This window comes from Thalassophryne amazonica, chromosome 10 (assembly GCF_902500255.1).
Source record: "Thalassophryne amazonica chromosome 10, fThaAma1.1, whole genome shotgun sequence".
NCBI lineage: Eukaryota > Metazoa > Chordata > Actinopteri > Batrachoidiformes > Batrachoididae > Thalassophryne > Thalassophryne amazonica.
In genome coordinates this window covers 7,000,550-7,022,615 of record NC_047112.1, presented here as the reverse complement: position 1 = coordinate 7,022,615, position 22,066 = coordinate 7,000,550, and the positions used below count along the sequence as shown (strand labels likewise).

General features: G+C 38.5%; 1 protein-coding gene across 3 annotated transcripts in view; it reads right to left on the bottom strand.

Moving 5' to 3' along the window:
- Positions 1-3,131: 3,131 nt before the first annotated feature.
- The window catches only part of gmds (GDP-mannose 4,6-dehydratase), a 357,438-nt gene continuing 338,503 nt past the window's right edge, over positions 3,132-22,066 (bottom strand). For all 3 annotated transcript variants that reach the window (XM_034179366.1, XM_034179365.1, XM_034179367.1), the window contains 2 exons: positions 12,293-12,361; positions 3,132-4,318 (listed from right to left, as the gene is read on the bottom strand). In XM_034179366.1, coding sequence (XP_034035257.1) covers positions 4,256-4,318; positions 12,293-12,361 — 132 coding nt within the window. In that variant the 3' untranslated portion in view covers positions 3,132-4,255. The remainder of the gene's footprint in view (positions 4,319-12,292; positions 12,362-22,066) is intronic.

Genomic DNA, 22,066 nt, shown 5'->3' with positions numbered 1-22,066 from the left:
AGGCTGGATAAAACATTTGACTTTTTTCATGATATTTCTCAGTGACGTGATATTTAAATGATCTCAAATATTTAAGAAATACGCATCAGAATTTCAAACGGAGAAAAAATAATAACGATAATACAACTAGTGATGCTACAGAAATACTACTACTAATAATAATTAACTGATTAAACTAAAGAAAAGTAAAATGCTAAATGATATTGCAACTCTTCTATTAAAAACATAACTGTCATTGTACATTTAAGGTTAAAAAGTATTTTTTCCACTGTTTTATTCCAATCATAAGGAGAACTATGGGACAAATACTGGAAACTATTGAGCACATTAACAATAACTCAAAATATATTTAAATTCTTATAGTCTCCTATTCATTTGACATGTTTAGATAAAGTTGACAAAATTATATTAAATAACAAATAATTCAAAATATGTTAATACTGTTTTGCCCCTAAAAGGGACACTATTACTGCTCCTACGTCATTAAGTGTTGATGAAAAACAAAGCAATACTTTAATATTTGAAAAATATACAGAATGTCTAAAAAATCTATAGTAGTAATAATTAAGCCAATTAACTTATAAGCCAAAAAATTAACAGAAAAACCAGCAAATATTTATTGATTATTTTTTCTAATGCTTTGATTAAATAGGTGATGTTAAATTCTTAGAATTTTTTTTTTCCACTTTAACAATGCCAGTAATGAATTCAGTGTGACTTGCCAAAAATAAAATGTTCAGCGTCAAGCTGCTGCACATCTGATCTTTATTTTCTGTCACACAGACTGAATTAATCAGCGCACAAATGCCGCATCAGCGCACACTTTAAAATAATGAGCAATTTCCTATGCAAACATTTAACGTGAGCCTCAAATAATTTTAATCAAATTAAAAAGAGTTTAATTCTAAACAGGTTTTTGCGTGTCCGCTCTCAAACACCTGACATGAAAATTCCTGGAAGGTCCAGGAAAAAAAAAAAATATATATATATATATATTAATTTTTATGCAAACATCATGAGAAGCTGCAGGTGGAAAAAAGAAATCTCTCCAAGCTGCAGAAGAGCTGCACGGAAAAAGATCAGATTCAACAATTATTGTTTCAAACTTAAATATAAACAGACTGGAGGAATCATACCTCTGCTCAGAAACATGACAGCTCATGTGGCTTTCATGTAGATAATAAAAAAGAAACGAGATGAAAGGAGACTTCATACATACACAACTCTTAAAAAAAACATCTTTGTGTGTTCTGTTATATTATATTCGGTCTATATAGTTTCTTTGTCAACTTTCTGCAGCTGAAATTTTTAGTTATAAAAGCAAGTGTTTGATTAATTTAAATATTGTGCAGTCACAGTCTGAAAACTTGGCCAAATATCACAAAAATGAAAACTGGATTCCAAAATAAATAAGTAAGTAAGTAAGTAAGTAAGTGGATGGATGGATGATCACGAAAAAATGTGTATTTTTCTTTTTGGGAAAACGGACTCACTTTTTTCCCATCTCATGATCTGTACTGATAAAATCTTATAATTTAACAAAAATGTCATAAGAAATAGCATCTTTAGTTAAATATCATGTTTTATTTCTTAAAAAAAATCTCTGGGTGAATTTTTAGGGTGGAATTTTTTTTTTCCAAAACCTCAGTTGTTCCAGCTCACATCATCTAAAAGAAAAAATAAATAAATAAATTGTTCTTTATGCTTTATGTTCTTCAACATTTCTATCTGAACATTTCACAGTAAAATCTACTTAACACCCAGAAGACAAAATAAATATTTCAAAACTCATTTACTTTAATAATAAAGCAATTGATTTTTAAAATAAAATTAAATCTTGAATATTTCAAGGTATTAACACTTCTTTACACTACCTTATCTCACGGCATGTTGTGATTCAGCAGCATGAAATATACATTCATCTACTGGTTCGTGATATTGTCACAAAAAGCGCCACATTTTTGTAACGGGAGCACAAATTCATTCTAATACATTCTGTGACGGCTGCACGAAATTAAAAGTGAAGCGGGAGGTCGGGGTGGTTATGGTTAGGGTTGGGGGTAGGAGTAGGGTTAGTAATAGTGAGTTTAAAAAAAAAAAGTCATGAAAATTTGAATCATTTCATGACGGGAGCACACAAAAAATGTGAGACTGGGTTGCCTTTACAAGACTAATTAAAATTTTCCTCATCGTAACAGAATAGCAACCACGTTTGCGTTTTTTTTTTTTTTAAATGAGAAAATTTATAAAAATACAGTTTCTTTTAGTTCAGTTACTGTCTTGGAGGGGAAAAATGACACTGCAACAGATTTCTCTTCAGAAATAACTTAAAATGAACGGTGACACAGAGTTACTTATTCCAGATCTTAACCCTGCTCCTGTTTCTAGCAGTAAACCAGATCACAGGATTTATTTTTCAGCAGGATGCTGTTGCACCTGTGTGAGGTTTTGGGTCCTGGAGTAGCTCTGTGTTTTTCTGCTCGGAGCTGCTTTTATGGGCCAAATGACCTCAAAGCCGCATGTGTTTGCAATTTGGCGTCTGTGCAGACGAAGCACTGCCACACAGAAACTTTAAATACCCCGAAGCAGACAGTGGACATCCCCAAAAAACACAGAATCTCAACAATACAAAACCATCCATAGGCAGATCCAGGAGCTGATTCGCATTTTCTCAACAGCGAGGAGTTCGGATCATAACTTCTAGATCATAGTGGTGCAGTTTGATCCAAATCCAGATCTAGTGGAATGTATATTTGTGGACAGGAGTCACTGAGTGCATTTAAAAACCTACCAAATTCTCTTTCTTTCAGCTGTTCATTATGAGGTTGTGAATTTATTTTATTTTTTTCGGGGGGGGGGGGGGGGGGGGGGGGGGGTATAAAAAAAAAACAAGACATGAAGATTCCACCTTGGCCCCTTGGAGAGGCTTCACTTATTTATTGTTTACTTTGCATTAAACATCTGACAAATTAATCTTCCAGAAATTCATATAATTCATCCCACAAAAAAATCTTAATTTTCTTAATAAGAGAGATCTTTAAAGAAAAGCAAAAAAAGGAAAAAAGAATAATAATAATAATTTAAAGGGAAATTGTTTTGATAAAACAAATTTGTTGTAAAAATAAATTGTACTTCCCCCCAAATTGTACTTCCCCCCAAAGAATCTTCATGTTCATCTTTATCAGATCTTTAAAGGGGAAAAATCATTTAAAGGGAAAATGTTATGATTAAACAAATTTAACATTTCTTTTGCTGTAGATTAAAAAAAAGTAGAGTATACATACACAAAAAAGTACCAGCAGTGTCACCATCATTCAGGATCAGAACCTACATGACACCGAATTCTGTGACTTTGATTGGAAATGTCCACTGCTTTTATTTTTTAAGCGTATAGCAAAAAATTTAAATCAGTGGTCTCGTATTATATTAAAAACTTAACAAAAATTGTGTCTCCAATATTTTTGTAGGGAGGTAATTTTATGGTTTTGAAGTTTTTGTTACAGCAAAATATTTCATCTATCGGAGTGTTCAAACATAAAAAAAACTCTAAATCTGATGGGTCACAGAATCTGGTGTAACGCCGGTGTGGATCCGGGATCAGACGTGGAGCTGGAATGGTGTTTGGGGAGGGGGGAGGGGGGGTTGCACAGACACCACCAGTGGAATCAAAGAAGCCAGTGTGTTCGTAAAGAAAACGTGTAGATTTCTGAGAACACGCCAGCATACCTCAAGTTTCTGCTTTCATTTCTCACACTTTCACTGGCAGACCTACACAAAAAAGCACTCACTCATCAGCATAAAGCCATGACATCCGATTTCATCAAGGCGCCGGAAAACAAATGAGAAATGAGCCCAACTCCAAACCGTCACGATACCAATTCAACAGTTTAATCATTCATCATAATCTTCTGTAAGAAAAGATAAAACCATTTATAACCTCTAATATTCATCATTTGGCAAAATGTTAAGCAACTCAATCCACAGTAAAATAAAAGAAAAAGAAAGAAACAATAAGAAATATAAATAACCCTTTAAAAGCCCCAGTTTGTATGTTATAACATAATCAGTGTGAAAGATATAAAAGGCATTTTTACTGTCAGAATTAAAGACAAACACCAGGACAGAGGCAGACTCCAAGGCATCAAAGATTAGTTTTTTAAAAAGACAAAAAAATAAGAAGAGTATTTTCCTTCCACCGTGTCAAACTGGAATGGTTATGACAAGAAAAAAAAAAGATTTGTGTCCTGATGTGGTCTCAGGCATTTGGATTCTCCTTCATGATCTTGATGTCGGCTTCCACCATCTCCTTCACCAGATCCTGCAGAGGGATGGCAGAACACGGGACACACACTTTAGACAACTCAGCTGTCACTATTTACGTGATTTAAAATCTGCAGCTAATGTACCTTTGAACGTTGAAACATTTTTTATTTTTTTACAAGGCACATTTTTTAATTTCTTGTCTATACGTACTGTACATAAATGGGCAAAACATTAAATAACAAAAATAAAAACAAATAAAAGACCCTTTTTGGGGTGGGGGGGGTTGCAAACAGCAACAATATAAAATCGTTAAAAAATGTTAGCGTTGCTACAGCGACTATTTCAATAAAACATCTTATGAAGTATGCATGTATATCAGCAAACTTTAGTGACATTTTAAAAATACAACTTATCTTCATGGTGTGTTTCCTCAGTCACTGTGTATGAATGGATTATTCTTGCTTCCACCACCCAATGGTGGACGGCGGAGACATTACAAGATTTGACCAATCCTGGCCTGTTTCTCTCTATTTGGCCAACATTTCTCAAAAAATACAGGTTTGTCAAAAAATACATAAATAAATGAATCTTTGAATCCTGTGTTTATCAGAAATGAATCAATTCCATTTTGTTGCCATCAGGATTTGCTTTGAAAGAGCATTTTTATCTCTAAGGATTTATTTATTTTTAAACATGCCCATTCTTAAATTTTCTCAAATTCGACAATCTCAGTGCACACACCTCCCCCGATGTAATCAGGACTAACAATTATTACCTCCACCAACCAACAGAGGGCAGGCAGAATTCTGAATTTTACCTCCAAAAGATCTTTATGATGTCATAAGGTAAAAACATTAAAGGTGACAAAAGAAAAAAACAAAACTTCAAAATTCTAAAGAAAAGACAAGAAGAAGAAACAAAAAAACACTGCAATGGATGAAGATCACAATGAAAAGTTTAAATGTCTCCACACCAATTCGTATTTTATAGTTTTATTTTAAAAGGTTAAAAAAAATCTGTCAAGTAAGATATTTCAAGTTCAACAGCAGAAATATAAAATAATATGAACTGAAACTGACTAAGTAGAAGTACTGGGAACACTGAAGTAGGTCGTGTATTATACATGATGTTGCATAAAAATGGATTCCAATGTTGTTAATAAATGACATCTTTTAAGGAAATGATGCATTTATTCCATTTACCAGCTCAGTGCAATTGCTTCCTAAACAGAAGGTTGCAAGTTCAAGATCCCCTGTGCCCATTCTCCATGTCATGTGGAGTTACACATTGTGTTGACCCCAAACATAAATGGAGAAGCCAAAAGAACTTTTTATTAGCAGCATTATTTAAAAAATAATGACCAGATCAGTGTTACTTTCTCGACTGATAATGAATCAATAACTAATAAATGTTACCTTGATTAAAAATGGAACATGTGTCACACATGGTTTTTGAAATAGCTTTCCACAGCTTCAGCTTTCAACAGACTGGAGAATCATTTCAGGATTGTTGGGAATATCCTTGCATGGCTGGCATCCTACCTAACCAGTTGTTCTCATGTCCTGTACAATAACATCATCTCTAACACGGTTGCCATGAAATATGGGGTTCCACAGGGGTCCGTCTTAGGCCCACTGCTTTGTTCCCTTTATACAGCACCCCTTGGGAACATATTGCAGTGTTATGGGATTACTTTTCACTGCTATGCTGATGACACTCAGTTGTACATGCCGATAACTGCTGGTAATCTCATGCATATCAAGTCTTTAGAGGATTGCCTTGTGTCAGTGAAAAGCTGGATGTCCAGCAATTTCTTACTTTTAAATTAAGACAAAACCGAAACTATGGTTCTTGGTCCAGGGAAATATCGGCATCAGTTTGACCAGCTAATGCTTAGCCTTGGCTTGCATGTCATACACCACACTAACAAAGTGAGGAACCTTGGGGTCCAGCATTAGGGGCTTCCAATTGGTTCAAAATGCTGCTGCCAGACTCTTGACAAGAAGCAGAAAGTTTGACCACATTATAGCCATTTTGGCATCTTCCTACTTAGCTGACCTAATTAAACCTTATGTACTGGCCCGGGCTCTGCATTTTCAGGGTGCAGGGCTACTTTGTGTCCCTAGTGTGAATAAAAAGTCTGCGGGTCACAGAGCTCTTTCTTATCTTACCTGATTTGTGGAATGACCTCCCCGCATCAATAAAACAGTCAGATTATGTATAGACATTCAAGTCCAGACTTGCGATGCATCTATTCTCCCTCTCATATGGTGAGCATACTGGCATAGTATGGTACTTTGCTTCCTATTCCTTTCACACATCTTATTAGCAATGGAACAGGTCACGGCCTCTCTTCATCTAAATTCTGGGTCTGTTCGTGAAGCTCAGTTCTAGCTGCCAGCAACCACCTTAGTATTCTCTCTGCTTCCCTGCCGGTTTACTGTGGGTGAACTCATATCTGAGGTGCAGTTATTTCTGGCCGACTGATTCTGCTCTTTTTCTCTCTGTTCGAGGCACTGAAGAGACCGTTTGAGGCTGACGGCTGAAGCTGACGCAGTGGCCTGTGGACCACCTTGCTGAGGGTGACCTCTCAGAGCCATTGCAGTCTGCTTTTGAAATGTAGCCTTCCATGAAGACAGCTTTTACGAGAGCAATTTGTTTTTGATGTTACTTTGGTTTTCTGTTTCTTACACTTGGTAAAAACTTGTAACTGTTAGAATGACCTGAGCAGGTGGTCACCCCTCTGAGTATCATCTGCTTGAGGTTTCGTGAGTTTTTTTTTAAATCTGCTTGCTGGCCATCTAAATACTTAATGTTCATAAAACACCATTATTAAATGGACTGCATTTACATAGCGCTTTTCCATCTGCATCAGATGCTCAAAGCACTTTACACACTAATGCATCACATTCACTCCGATGTGAGGGTGCTGCCATACAAGGTACTCACTACACACCCGGAGTAACTAGGGGATTAAGGACCTTGCCCAAGGGCCCTCAGTGACTTTCCGGTCAGGCTCAGTTATGAACTGAGGTTCCTCTCGTCTCAAGCCCAACGCTTAACCACTAGACCATCACCTCCCCTCCCCATTATTGCCACAATTATTTGAACAACCCCAGGTTTCTTTTCAGCACTGTAGCCAGGCTGACAAAGAGTCAGAGTTCTATTGAGCCGAGTATTCCTTTAACTTTAACTAGTAATGACTTCATGACTTTCTTTGCTAATAAAATTTTAACTATTAGAGAAAAAATTACTCATAACCATCCCAAAGACGTATCGTTATCTTTGGCTGCTTTTAGTGATGCCGGTATTTGGTTAGACTCTTTCTCTCAGATTGTTCTGTCTGAGTTATTTTCATTAGTTACTTCATCCAAACCATCAACATGTCTATTAGACCCCATTCCTACCAGGCTGCTCAAGGAAGCCCTACCATTATTTAATGCTTCGATCTTAAATATGATCAATCTTTATTAGTTGGCTATGTACCACAGGCTTTTAAGGTGGCAGTAATTAAACCATTACTTAAAAAGCCATCACTTGACCCAGCTATCTTAGCTAATATATAGCTAATATAGCTAATATAATTGGCCAATCTCCAACCTTCCTTTTCTCTCAAAAATTCTTGAAAGGGTAGTTGTAAAACAGCTAACTGATCATCTGCAGAGGAATGGTCTATTTGAAGAGTTTCAGTCAGGTTTTAGAATTCATCATAGTACAGAAACAGCATTAGTGAAGGTTACAAATGATCTTCTCATGGCCTCGGACAGTGGACTCATCTCTGTGCTTGTTCTGTTAGACCTCAGTGCTGCTTTTGATACTGTTGACCATAAAATTTTCTTACAGAGATTAGAGCATGCCATAGGTATTAAAGGCACTGCGTTGCAGTGGTTTGAATCATATTTATCTAATAGATTACAATTTGTTCATGTAAATGGGGAATCTTCTTCACAGACTAAGGTTAATTATGGAGTTCCACAAGGTTCTGTGCTAGGACCAGTTTTATTCACTTTATACATGTTTCCCTTAGGCAGTATTATTAGACGGCATTGCTTAAATTTTCATTGTTACGCAGATGATACCCAGCTTTATCTATCCATGAAGCCAGAGGACACACACCAATTAGCTAAACTGCAGGATTGTCTTACAGACATAAAGACATGGATGACCTCTAATTTCCTGCTTTTAAACTCAGATAAAACTGAAGTTATTGTACATGGCCCCACAAATCTTAGAAACATGGTGTCTAACCAGATCCTTACTCTGGATGGCATTACCCTGACCTCTAGTAATACTGTGAGAAATCTTGGAGTCATTTTTGATCAGGATATGTCATTCAAAGCGCATATTAAACAAATATGTAGGACTGCTTTTTTGCATTTACGCAATATCTCTAAAATTAGAAAGGTCTTGTCTCAGAGTGATGCTGAAAAACTCATTCATGCATTTATTTCCTCTAGGCTGGATTATTGTAATTCATTATTAGCAGGTTGTCCTATAAGTTCCCTGAAAAGCCTTCAGTTAATTCAAAATGCTGCAGCTAGAGTACTAACGGGGACTAGAAGGAGAGAGCATATCTCACCCATATTGGCCTCTCTTCATTGGCTTCCTGTTAATTCTAGAATAGAATTTAAAATTCTTCTTCTTACTTATAAGGTTTTGAATAATCAGGTCCCATCTTATCTTAGGGACCTCATAGTACCATATCACCCCAATAGAGCGCTTCACTCTCAGACTGCAGGCTTACTTGTAGTTCCTAGGGTTTGTAAGAGTAGAATGGGAGGCAGAGCCTTCAGCTTTCAGGCTCCTCTCCTGTGGAACCAGCTCCCAATTCAGATCAGGGAGACAGACACCCTCTCTACTTTTAAGATTAGGCTTAAAACTTTCCTTTTTGCTAAAGCTTATAGTTAGGTCTGGATCAGGTGACCCTGAACCATCCCTTAGTTATGCTGCTATAGACTTAGACTGCTGGGGGGTTCCCATGATGCACTGAGTGTTTCTTTCTCTTTTGGCTCTGTATGCACCACTCTGCATTTAATCATTAGTGATTGATCTCTGCTCCCCCCCACAGCATGTCTTTTTCCTGGTTCTCTCCCTCAGCCCCAACTAGTCCCAGCAGAAGACTGCCCCTCCCTGAGCCTGGTTCTGCTGGAGGTTTCTTCCTGTTAAAAGGGAGTTTTTCCTTCCCACTGTTGCCAAGTGCTTGCTCACAGGGGGTCGTTTTGACCGTTGGGGTTTTTACGTAATTATTGTATGGCCTTGCGTTACAATATAAAGCGCCTTGGGGCAACTGTTTGTTGTGATTTGGCGCTATATAAATAAAACTGATTGATTGAATTATTTGCTAAGTTACAAGCTTAAAGTGTTTTTTAAATACAGTGAAAGACCTCTAAACAGTTTTAGTATTTGTAGTGTTGAACTTTTATGCATGAAGTTTTACCTGTCAAGCTGATTGCAATGCATTTTTTTGTTTTTAAATAACTTTATGTTAGAATTTTCACACTAAATTATGGTGTATCTCAGGGCTCAGTTCCGGGTCGACTGTTGTTCTCTCTGTTGCATCTCTTGCTCAGATTGTACATAGCTATGGAACTTTGCTATGCTGATGATACGCAGATGTACACGTTTGTTTTTGCAGGCAATGTGTCTCATTCTACTCATAATCCTTAGCTGAAACCTCCTTTTCTTCTTCTAAATTCTAACAAAACTAAGATTATGGTTATGCGTCCTGCTTGACAGAGACCCTTGATGGATCATTTCACACGATTTCTCAGTGATTGTGGAATTTGAATGGGGTGAGGAAATTGAATCATTTAGTCAATGCTGGCTTTTCTTTACTGCCTCCATGTCTGGCACAGTGATCTCTTCACTAGCTTCCTGTCCAGACATGTGTTCTCTTCACTGGCTCCCTGTCCAATGCTGTGTTCTCATCTCTGGCTCCCTGTCAGTTGCTGTGTTCTCTTCTCTGGCTCCATGTCCGTTGACAGGTTCTCTTCACTTGCTCCCTGTCCATCGCCGTGTTCTCTTCACTGGCCCCATCTTTGGAACTGTGTTCACTTCACTGGCTCCCTGCCCGGATGTGTGTGTTCTTCACTACTTCCCTGCCCGGTGCCATGTTCTCTTCACTGGTTCTCTATCCAGCACAGAGTTCTCTTCACTGGCCCCCTGTCTATCACTGTGTTCTCTTCAATGGCTCCCTGTCTGGATGTGTGCTCTCTTCCCTGCCTAACGGCCTGGTGCCGTGTTCTATTTACTTGCTTTCTGCTCATCACCATGTTCTCTTCACTGGCTGCCTGTCCGGATGTGTGCTCTCTTCCCTGCATCCCTGCCTGGTGCCATGTTCTATTCACTTGATTCCTGCCCGTCGCAGTGTTTTCTTCACTGGTTCTCTGTCTGTTGTTGTGTTTTCTTCACTGGTTCTCTGTCTGTTCTTGTGTTTTGTTCACTGGTTCTCTGTCTGTTCTTGTGTTTTGTTCACTGGTTCTCTGTCTGTTCTTGTGTTTTGTTCACTGGTTCTCTGTCTGTTGTGTTTTCTTCACTGGTTCTCTGTCTGTTGTTGGTTTCTTCACTAGTTCTCTGTCCGGTGCCGAGTTCTCTTCAATGGCTCCCTATCCATTGCCATGTTCTCTTCTCTGACTCCCTATCCGGTGTTGTTTTCTCAGGATTCTGGCCTGCTGTGTGTTTTCAGAGATGGTTGGCGAGGCTTTGCTCACTGAACTCAAACTTTATGGCACAGTTTCCCAGCCAATATGAGATGAATTAATTTTAAACCCTTTAAATCCTGCCTTGGTTATAGTATGAATAACTTTTATCCCGATTTTACCTTGTTGAACAATTTCCCCTTCTGAATCTTAGTATATTTATATGAATGTTGTGGGTTCAAAATATTATCTTCCTTATCCATTTTCTTTTAACCTTTTTGCATAAATGCTATGCATTTTCATTTCTTGTTTTAATGTGTCATGACTTGTAAAAGACTTAAGATCGCTTAATAAATAAATCTGGTTTGACAGTTAATGGCTAACTGTGCGAGTAGTCAGTGGGTGCTAACTGCACCAATTACAAGTGGAGATGCATGTTTAGTCACATGTGATCCTACTTTGATAGATATGGCTTTTTGAATGAAGAAGTTTCAATCCACGTTTTATTTTTTTTTGCTCTGAAAAACTAAGCTCCCGCTGAGCGGATTTCAGGCTACACAGTGCTCTCTTTCTGTCAGAATTAAAATTTATAGATTTCTTGTTTCAAGAATCCATATATGAAAATACCGCTGGACTGAGCGAGATCGGAAACCGTTCATTCTGAAAGTGGCTGACTGACAGACAGTGAAGGCTGCCCTCTAGTGGCTGTTGACTATACTGCCAATAACAGCTGGATTTCTTCCCTTAAAACTCCAAGTTATACAGAGGCCGTAAAGTTAACGGGAGGAAAAGCAAAAAAAAACAACAAAAAAAACAAAAACACAGAAGCAGGTTGTAAACAGTAGATTTTTTTGGTTTTGTTTGAACAAAATTACTTTTCTCTACATCAATATTCATGATGACTTATCACATTCAATTTTTTTCTTCTAAAATGTGTTTGTGGGATTTTAGTAGTTCTTAATGAGTTGTGATTTTTGCAGTACGGTGGTACACGCGGTTAGCATGCTTGTCTCCCAAACAGAAAGTCACTGGTTCGAGACCACCTCCATCTTATTCTCCCATGTACATCTGCAGTTACGCCCGGAAGGGCATCCGGCATAAAACTTGTGTGAATTATGATGCGGATCCATATTAGGATCAAAACAGGAGCAGCCAAAGTAAATATAAAAAAGTTATACATAAAGTCTCATCTTTATAATTTATTAGAACATCCCACGAGTTAACGTGAACATCCGAACACGTGATCGTGTTCTGCCGTTGTGGTTTCTCTCAGTTCTATCCGTGACTCCAAAAAATGCTCCCATGACACAGCGGATGAAGTTGTACATATAGAAGAAGCGTTTGATTAATTGCAAACGTAATCAATAGCTGCACCTGTCGATCAAACGCACCTCAAAGGACGACTTTGGTTTCCATTTCAGCTTCTTCTCAGCCTTGCTTCTGTCGCCTTGTAGGAAGTCCTGCACACAAGGAGACGGAGAGAGAAAGAAAAATACATGATTCTTCATGTCTTACGGTCACGGGGAGGGGAGCCGTCCAGGTAGAGAAGCATTTGAGTCAGAATCTAACCTGACGTCAAAGGACACACACACACACACACACACACACACACACACACACACACACACCCATCTCCTGTCTTGGGGGGAAGCAGAGGGGAGGTCACAGAGTCCCGCCGGCCATCAATCCCAGCCTCGCTCGGCTCCCCTCCATCGGTCTGTCCAGACGGCCCCCATCCATGCCAGACCATGATGAATTGTGGGACTCTGGTGGTGTAACCTCCAGCCCGGGACCCCCCCTCATCTACCTCAAACTCCCCCCACTCAACCCCTTCCTCATTCTCTCCCCCGTTGTGTTTTGCACTGAGTTCAACATCCACTGAGACCTTCCTCGAGACCACCAAAGTGATTTTTGGAAAAAATAAATATCCCTGTACGACTTCCACTACCCCCCCCCGCAAATCTTCCATCCCTCAGTTTCTCTGTCTTCTCTTTCCATCTGCTTTCTCTTTCTCTCACCTCTTTTTAAACCTTGAAACAACCTTTTGTTTGCAGTATGAACTATTTCCAGCAGAAACGGACTATTTACATTACTTAATACAAGTACGTATTTTCTGGAGTATGCCGTATTTTCCAGACTATAAGTCACAGGTTTTTTTTCTAGTTTGGAAGCCTCTGTGACTTATACTCTTGAGTGACTCAGATAATGAATAATCACGCATTTCTTATTCAGACGAATAAATTTAGGAACTATTTATGCATTTATGAAAAAAGGTGCGACTTATACTCCAGTGTGACTTATATATGGGTTATATATGGGTGTGATTAATCCTCTGCGGTAAGTTGCACCTGAGTGTAAGTTGCATCTATTTTCTGTATCAACAGCTCTTTAATTTGGAATTTTTGTGCATTGTTGCAGTATATTTTTTATTATAGGCATTTATTCTTTTACGATTAGAGTTTATTTTGTTTAGTAATTTGATTCCTTTGAAAGTTCCAGATAAATAAATAGTCATTATAGTTATTTTTATTAGCAACAAATATGCGATTTTCAGTTAATAATTTGCACCAGAGTATAGGATGCAGGACCTTTCAAACTAGCAAAAAAATATGAATTATACTCCAGAAACTACAGTACTCATATACTTGTATTCATTAACACAGTAGAAAAAACACAAACACTGGGCATTTTAAGACATTCTGCAAACAAATTATTTCCATTTGCTTGACAAGATTTGGTCAAACATGACTAAATTTAAAATCTTTGCTATTTCAAACTGTGTAAAACCTCATTTCCATGGAAACCTGCTGCATCATGGAAACACCAGTGTAACCAAGTGAAGAAATCAGGCAAAATGAGAAGTTTTAGTGTTAAAATGATAAACTGCATTTTCGGCACGCCGGCCTGAAGATCTTGATGTTCTATAAAGCGACTTTGCTCACAGCGGCAGCGTGCAGTGCTTGTGCCACGGAGGGCCGCAGTAACCCATGTCTTCAGATTACATGCACAGTGAACGTGCACAGGCTCATTCTGTTTCCAGCCTTCTTGTTTTGTTTTTTTTACTTCACGGGGTTTGCACACAGATGAAAGCCGTAGCTCTTCTATTTTTTATTGCCTCTGTAACGGCACGACATACAGCTTCCGTGCACGATGCACGTCCACGTTTTGGCTCTGAAGCATAACTGGAAACACTTTCAGACTAATTATATGCAGCAATGAGCTATAATTAATCATCAGCCTGAGTGTAATTATTATTATGGAGTGACTGAGTCCATAATTACATTAACCAATTCCCCTGATTCATAATTATATTGATTAGAATTTGTAATGAGAACGTTCCATAAAGTATCATCATCTGGTTTGGAACACTGAACTTAAGAAGAAAATGATGAACGATAAGGACTCTTCAAAGCTTTTATTTTTGTGCAGAATGTCATTATCGTGACTGCAGACGATGATGATGATGCTTTCATCATCATCATCGTCTCCCTATGAGCTTGGCAGGAGGCCGTCCGCTGAAATCAGACCCTCGTTCCTCTAAATCTGCCAGCTTTGCAGACAACCACCCAGTTTAGCTTCCAGGAAGCTAATCCTGAGCCTGGTCTGTGTCAACCAGGATTTCTGCAGGTGACAAATCTGAGCGCGGCGGGTCCATCCTCAGAGCGCCGTGGAACCGAAGCTGCTTGGACGTGGCGGCTAACAGGAGCTCTCTGCTGCCAAGTGAACTCGCCCCAAACTGAACATGTAGCGAATAATTCAACACGAACCACTAACAGATGGAGGCACAATATAATCTTCATATGGATCCGATTTGGAGCCAAACCCAGCACTTTGGTATGTCCTGTTTAAAGCGGCGTCCTGCCCACGCCTGAAAATGTGCAGCGGTAATGTCAAAATTAGCCCCCACAAACCCTGAGAGCATGAGACACATTTCAGGTGTTACAGTTTAATATACAATACATCCAGTCTGTAAATAAAAATATCACATTTGAGGCCTGTCAGCATTGGTTGTATTAAAGTGAAAGAAATGTGACAAGTTGCTGTTCTGACGATGTGACACCGCTAAATGTGGGTCAACGGTTTTATCACGATGTCGTGGACCTCTCGGATGACCCCTATACCAACCCTGATACCCGTATCAGTATCAGGACATCCAAAACACAAACAAAAACTGCACAAAACCCACACAAAGCTGCAGACTCAAGACTCTTCTCTGCCGTTTTGCTTCTCTTTAGGTGAAAAAACTGCAAAATTATTCATGAATTATTTCATATAAACTGCAAGTTATGTTTATTTATTAAAAAAAATCTATATTATTGAGTGACTGATTGGAAATTGTGGTTGTGTTGAAACATACCTACAAAAAAGTACTTTTCATTCATTCATTTGTTAATGCTCATCCGGGTCCCGGTTGCCGTGGCAGCAGACCAAGCAGCTCATCCCACACTTTCCTACCCTCTTCCAAGGACCTCTCCCCAGGGGATCCAAGCAAGCTGAGAAATATAATCCCTCTGGCATGTCCTGGGTCTTCCCCAGCACCTCCTCCTATTTGTAAAGTATCATTATTTTGTAATGAAAATGAAGTTTGGTTCTTTTATAACCGATTTATTTATTTAATAATGGGAATTCTACGGTAACAGAATTACAATGACAGCAAAATCTGACCATATATCCGGTGACCATTACAAATTTGCTCAGATCACATTTGATTGTTGTTGGAATAAGAATGTTTGCAGATTTTAAATTGGACTTTCTGTTGACCAGCTACTGAAGGAAACAAAACTCAATCACTACACTGTGTTTTCCCCCCAAAATTCCATGGTGCCTAAAACTTTTGCACAGTGCCATAGCTGATTAACACACCTGCTGCTATATGGCATTTTTTTTTTTTTTTTTTTTTTGACAAAACTATACAAAAGCAGTTACCAAATGAAATCCTTCACAACCACGATGATGCCAGCAAAGTCAGGCAAAGCCGACGTTGGCGATCGAACGGTCCCCCCTAAAAATCGATCCGCCCTGCCTTCACTGCGCATGCGGCACCAACCGCGGTTCACAGATTATCACCTCATTTCTGCTTCAATCTGCACTCCAGTCATCATCTATCTCAGCGACAGATGTCTGAAGCTTTCGTACAACAATCATTTCACATAAATTCAGCATTATTTCATCATAAAAGCCGGAGGAAGTGATCAAAGCGCTGCAGCTACATGAGCTGCTAGCTCACTGTGCCTCCATCATTTCAAAGCGTCACAATTATCGTCTCGTTTCTGCTTAAAACTGACTTTAGAATGATTTAAGAGGTTTTACCTTGTCATCTGATGGTTAATAATCCCATTAATCCATCTGATCGCTTTGGGTGAAGAGACTCTGTTTTAGATGAGCTGCTGTGGTCTGAAATGACACATGAGCAGTGGAGGAAGGGATGACCCTTTTTTCGGGGCGGACTGTTCGGTCTGCGACTCCAGATTGAAGTGTCGGGATTTTAAAGTCTGAAACGGATACTGGGACATTGAAGGAGTTTGCAGACAAGAGATGAACCTGCTTCCAAAATACGCCTCCAATAATTCCTCATCTTTTATTTGGTGTGTGTGTGTGTGTGTGTGTATATGAAACCCAGTGAAGAAGAAAAGCACAAAAAAGTGGAATTATCCATAACGTAAAGACGGGAAAAAAAAGGAATTCTCATCTCGCCATTTAATAAATGGCACACACAGCCAGTCGACCCGCCCCCCCCCCCAAACTCATACTCAATCACACACACGGCATGGCGAGCACACATAGATAAAGCAAATACAACCCCCCCCCCCCCCAACCACCACCACCACAAAAAAAAACAAAAAAAAAAAACTAAATTACAGAAACCCCAGGAGGCATTTCAAATGTTCTCAATAAAATGTTCTGCACTTCTCTTTCTCTCCAGTCTCTTTCTTTTTTCTTTTCCTCCTGCTGGAGCCTGTGATGTGGTTTTGGAAGTCCAGTAGCGTCTCTGGTATTTGTACAGTAGTGGACATGAGGCTGTGAATCTAATAACATCTGATAAAGTGACGCGGAATGTTGTGAGAGTCTGGAGCCTTCGCCGTGTCCCTGCAAGACCCAGACGCCCTGACCTTTGACCTCCCCCAGGCTTTGACAGAAGAAGTCAAGATGCTGGGATTTTTATATTCCAGTGGAGCCCGGGTGAACTTTAGCAAACATAAAGCGGGGAACGAGAGGAAAGCGGACGGCGCTGGGTGCTCCGCGTGCATGAGCACGGCGGGTGTTTTTATTTGCCGTTGTCAGCCGCCGCGTCACAAATCAGACTCTGGCAAATTTCTAACGCGCCTCCGCCAACAACATCGACTTATCATTTCCATTAAAAGCACAAAAGGTCTTGAATTTCAGTGAGAGATAGAACACTGGAGGAAAGGTTGGAGAGAGAAAATTAATCATTTAAATATCTGGAAGTGGACCAACCGAATATCAGCTCCACTTTCCACATAATTATCAGCAAATTGCTCAATTTCATCCATGAAATTCCTTCATAAATTTCAGCTGCATATCTTATATATTTGAGAAAATATGGCAGCAAATCAAAATGTGGAGGTGTGTCTTTAAGATCTAAAGCATGTTGTTCACAGTGCAAAAAGACGTAAGGAGTACGTGCGATTATCGGCGGATTCTGCAGCATGTACGGTTCCTCCTGGACGGGACACTAGTCCATCACAGGTCACGTCTCCCGCCAAAGTTGGAACCCATTTACAGCTGGGTGGACTGAGACCACCTAGATCCTGTAGATCTTTCCTTCCTGCAGCCATCAGACTATAATTCTGTGCTGTAATGCATTAATTGATTAAACTGTACTATCTCCTCATGTATACCTCCGTATTCCATCAATATTTTTTAATTAGTTACTTTTTAATAGTTTCAATAGTATTTATTCATTCCATTTATTTTATTGTTTTTTTTTTATCTTTATTGCATGTTGCAATGATTCAAGTTGCTATTATTTGCGTGTGTTATCTTAAATTTACTGTCTTTTCCACACTGTAAAAATGCTAAATCTTACCAAGTATGTTTGTCCAATCTCTAGTGAAAATATCTGCCATATTTTCCGGAGTATAAGTCGCAGTATAAGTCTTTCTGTATTATCAGTGCTTTAATTTGGGATTTTTTTTGTGCGTTGTTGTAATGTACTTTTTATTGTTGGCATTTATTCTTTTATTATTAGAGTCTATTTCATTGAGTGTTTTGATTTCTGGTTAAGTCCTGTATAAACAGTTATTACAATTATTATTAAGAACAAATATGTGATTTTTATAAGCAGGACCTCCCAAAGTAGTAAAAAAAAGCAGAGAAAAATACAACTTGTACTCCAAAATATAGAGTAACTACACATAATATGAGATACAATAACTTAAGAAATCAAATTCAGTAAGATGTAATTACATATGTTTACATAAATACAACTTAAAATATTGTTTATTGAAAGAATTTTGGAAACATTCTGAGTCATATCTGAGAGTCAACAATTTTTTAACAAGCTAAGATTTTTAAGATGTACTATTTGTAAAAAACAAAAAAATGTAAGACTTCTTAAAACAAATAAAGCTAAAAATGGGTTTTCTGAGCTAATTTCAAGACCATGTTCCGAGAAACTTGTGAAGTTTTACAAGTTCCACTGACAGATTTGTATTTATTTTTTACTTGTTTCAAGTAAAAACACTTTGTTGTTCATGTTAGAAATACTAATCTGTCAACTAAACAAGTGAAAAATTAAATAAAATCTCTTGAAATAAGGTCAATAAATTGTTTCCATGCAACAGTACTCTCACGATAAGTTTCAGTTTAATAAACAAAATGTAAGTGCAATATTTTGTGCACATTCTTGTGAATTTCTATGTGCATGCCCAACACATTTGAGTTTCACAATTAAGCGTTTACAAATGTGTGTTCAGGTGAGGGTTGGACTACGAATAACAACACTAAGTTTAAAATGATTTTCTGCATTTCTGTTGTCGGTGATGTGAGGAATACGCACAATATGTCTGAATTAAACAGAACAATAAGTAAGAATCTGAACAAACATTTGTGCATTACTTCTTCGTACTTTTTAGAGCAGCGTGGTGGCCAAGCTGCTACTTTACTTGCTTCCAAAGCAGAAGTTTCCTGGTTCAAGACCACCCGTGCACGTTCTCCACTTTGACACTGTCAAACCCCACTTTGACATTGTGAGCGATTACACATAAACCATAAAATATGACAAATACAACCCCTGGCAAAAATTATGGAATCACCGGCCTCGGAGGATGTTCATTCAGTTGTTTAATTTTGTAGAAAAAAAGCAGATCACAGACATGACACAAAACTAAAGTCATTTGAAATGGCAACTTTCTGGCTTTAAGAAACACTATAAGAAATCAGGAAAAAAAAATTGCGGCAGTCAGTAACAGTTACGTTTTTAGACCAAGCAGAGGGAAAAAAATATGGAATCACTCAATTCTGAGGAAAAAATTATGGAATCATGAAAAACAAAAGAACGCTCCGACACATCACTAGTATTTTGTTGCACCACCTCTGGCTTTTATAACAGCTTGCAGTCTCTGAGGCATGGACTTAATGAGTGACAAACAGTACTCTTCATCAATCTGGCTCCAACTTTCTCTGATTGCTGTTGCCAGATCAGCTTTGCAGGTTGGAGCCTTGTCATGGACCATTTTCTTCAACTTCCACCAAAGATTTTCAATTGGATTAGGATCCGGTCTATTTGCAGGCCATGACATTGACCCTATGTGTCTTTTTGCAAGGAATGTTTTCACAGTTTTTGCTCTATGGCAAGATGCATTATCATCTTGAAAAATGATTTCATCATCCCCAAACATCCTTTCAATTGATGGGATAAGAAAAGTGTCCAAAATATCAATGTAAACTTGTGCATTTATTGATGATGTAATGACAGCCATCTCCCCAGTGCCTTTACCTGACATGCAGCCCCATATCATCAATGACTGTGGAAATTTACATGTTCTCTTCAGGCAGTCATCTTTATAAAGCTCACTGGAACGGCACCAAACAAAAGTTCCAGCATTATCACCTTGCCCAATGCAGATTCGAGATTCATCGCTGAATATGACTTTCATCCAGTCATCCACAGTCCACGATTGCTTTTCCTTAGCCCATTGTAACCTTGTTTTTTTCTGTTTAGGTGTTAATGATGGCTTTCGTTTAGCTTTTCTGTATGTAAATCCCATTTCCTTTAGGCGGTTTCTTACAGTTCGGTCACAGACGTTGACTCCAGTTTCCTCCCATTCGTTCCTCATTTGTTTTGTTGTGCATTTTCGATTTTTGAGACATATTGCTTTAAGTTTTCTGTCTTGATGCTTTGATGTCTTCCTTGGTCTACCAGTATGTTTGCCTTTAACAACCTTCCCATGTTGTTTGTATTTGGTCCAGAGTTTAGACACAGCTGACTGTGAACAGCCAACATCTTTTGCAACATTGCGTGATGATTTACCCTCTTTTAAGAGTTTGATAATCCTCTCCTTTGTTTCAACTGAAATCGCTCGTGTTGGAGCCATGATTCATGTCAGTCCACTTGGTGCAACAGCTCTCCAAGGTGTGATCACTCCTTTTTAGATGCAGACTAATGAGCAGATCTGATTTGATGCAGGTGTTAGTTTTGGAGCTGGAATTTTACAGGGTGATTCCATAATTTATTCCTCAGAATTGAGTGAGTCCATATTTTTTTTCTCTCTGCTTGGTCTAACAAAGTAACCATTACTGACTGCCACAATTTTTTTTCTTGATTTCTTATACTGTTTCTTAAAGCCAGAAAGTTGCCATTTGAAATGACTTTAATTTTGTGTCATGTCTGTGATCTGCTTTTTTCCTACAAAATTAAACAACTGAATGAACATCCTCTGAGGCCAGTGATTCCATAATTTTTGCCAGGGGTTGTATGACATTTTTCAAAACTTTCAGCATGATTCTAACAAGCGTTTGTTACATGAACTAAGAATTATGTAATTAATGTAAATGAACAGGAATGAAATGCAAAGTGCTGCGTGCCTGCACATCCAGCGCTGTATAATATGCTCATCATAAGAGGTCAAAGGTCAGGTACTGTGTGTGTGTGTGTGTGTGTGTGTGTGCGAGAGAGCGAGAGAGAGAGAGAGAGAGAGAGAGAGAGAGAGAGAGAGGAGAGCTGTAGCTCAGGTTTCCTTCCCTGACTCCCCATGCAGTTTGGCCTGCACACAATGTGTTAAGTGACCTCTAAAAGGTGGCCCTGTCACCCTGACGAGTACTTACTCAACACGAACCCGCGCAGACACGCCTACGCGCTCGGTAGCCTCACATCTTCAAAGAATAAGCATCTCCATTTAGAAATTACATGCGCAATTACAGTGCAGGTCAGAATTATAGGCACACCCTTTATTTTAAGGAAGGAACTCAAAATATGTTTAGAAATAAACACACAATCAATTCTGCACAATAAGAATGTAAAATGAAATAAACCAAAAAGTAGTCAAACAACTAAACAAACGTACAGGGGACAGTTACTGGCACACTTTGATGAACTCACAGTAAATCATCACTTTTACAGTCAGTTTGATTTAAAGAAGTCAGGGGATGGATGCATGAACATTTATACAGTAGTGTTCAGAATAATAGTAGTGCTATGTGACTAAAAAGATTAATCCAGGTTTTGAGTATATTTCTTATTGTTACATGGGAAACAAGGTACCAGTAGATTCAGTAGATTCTCACAAACCCAACAAGACCAAGCATTCATGATATGCACACTCTTAAAGCTATGAAATTGGGCTATTAGTAAAAAAAAAAAAAAAAAAAAAGTAGAAAAGGGGGCGTTCACAATAATAGTAGTGTGGCATTCAGTCAGTGAGTTCATCAGTTTTGTGGAACAAACAGGTGTGAATCAGGTGTCCCCTACATAAGGATGAAGCCAGCACTTGTTGAACATGCTTTTCTCTTTGATGCTACAATAACACAATAATACAATAATAGTAGCATCTGCTGTTGACGCTACAAACTCAAAACTATTATGTTCAAACTGCTTTTTTAGCAATCCTGTGAATCACTAAACTAGTATTTAGTTGTATAACCACAGTTTTTCAAGATTTCTTCACATCTGCGAGCCATTAATTTTGTTGGTTTGGAACCAAGAT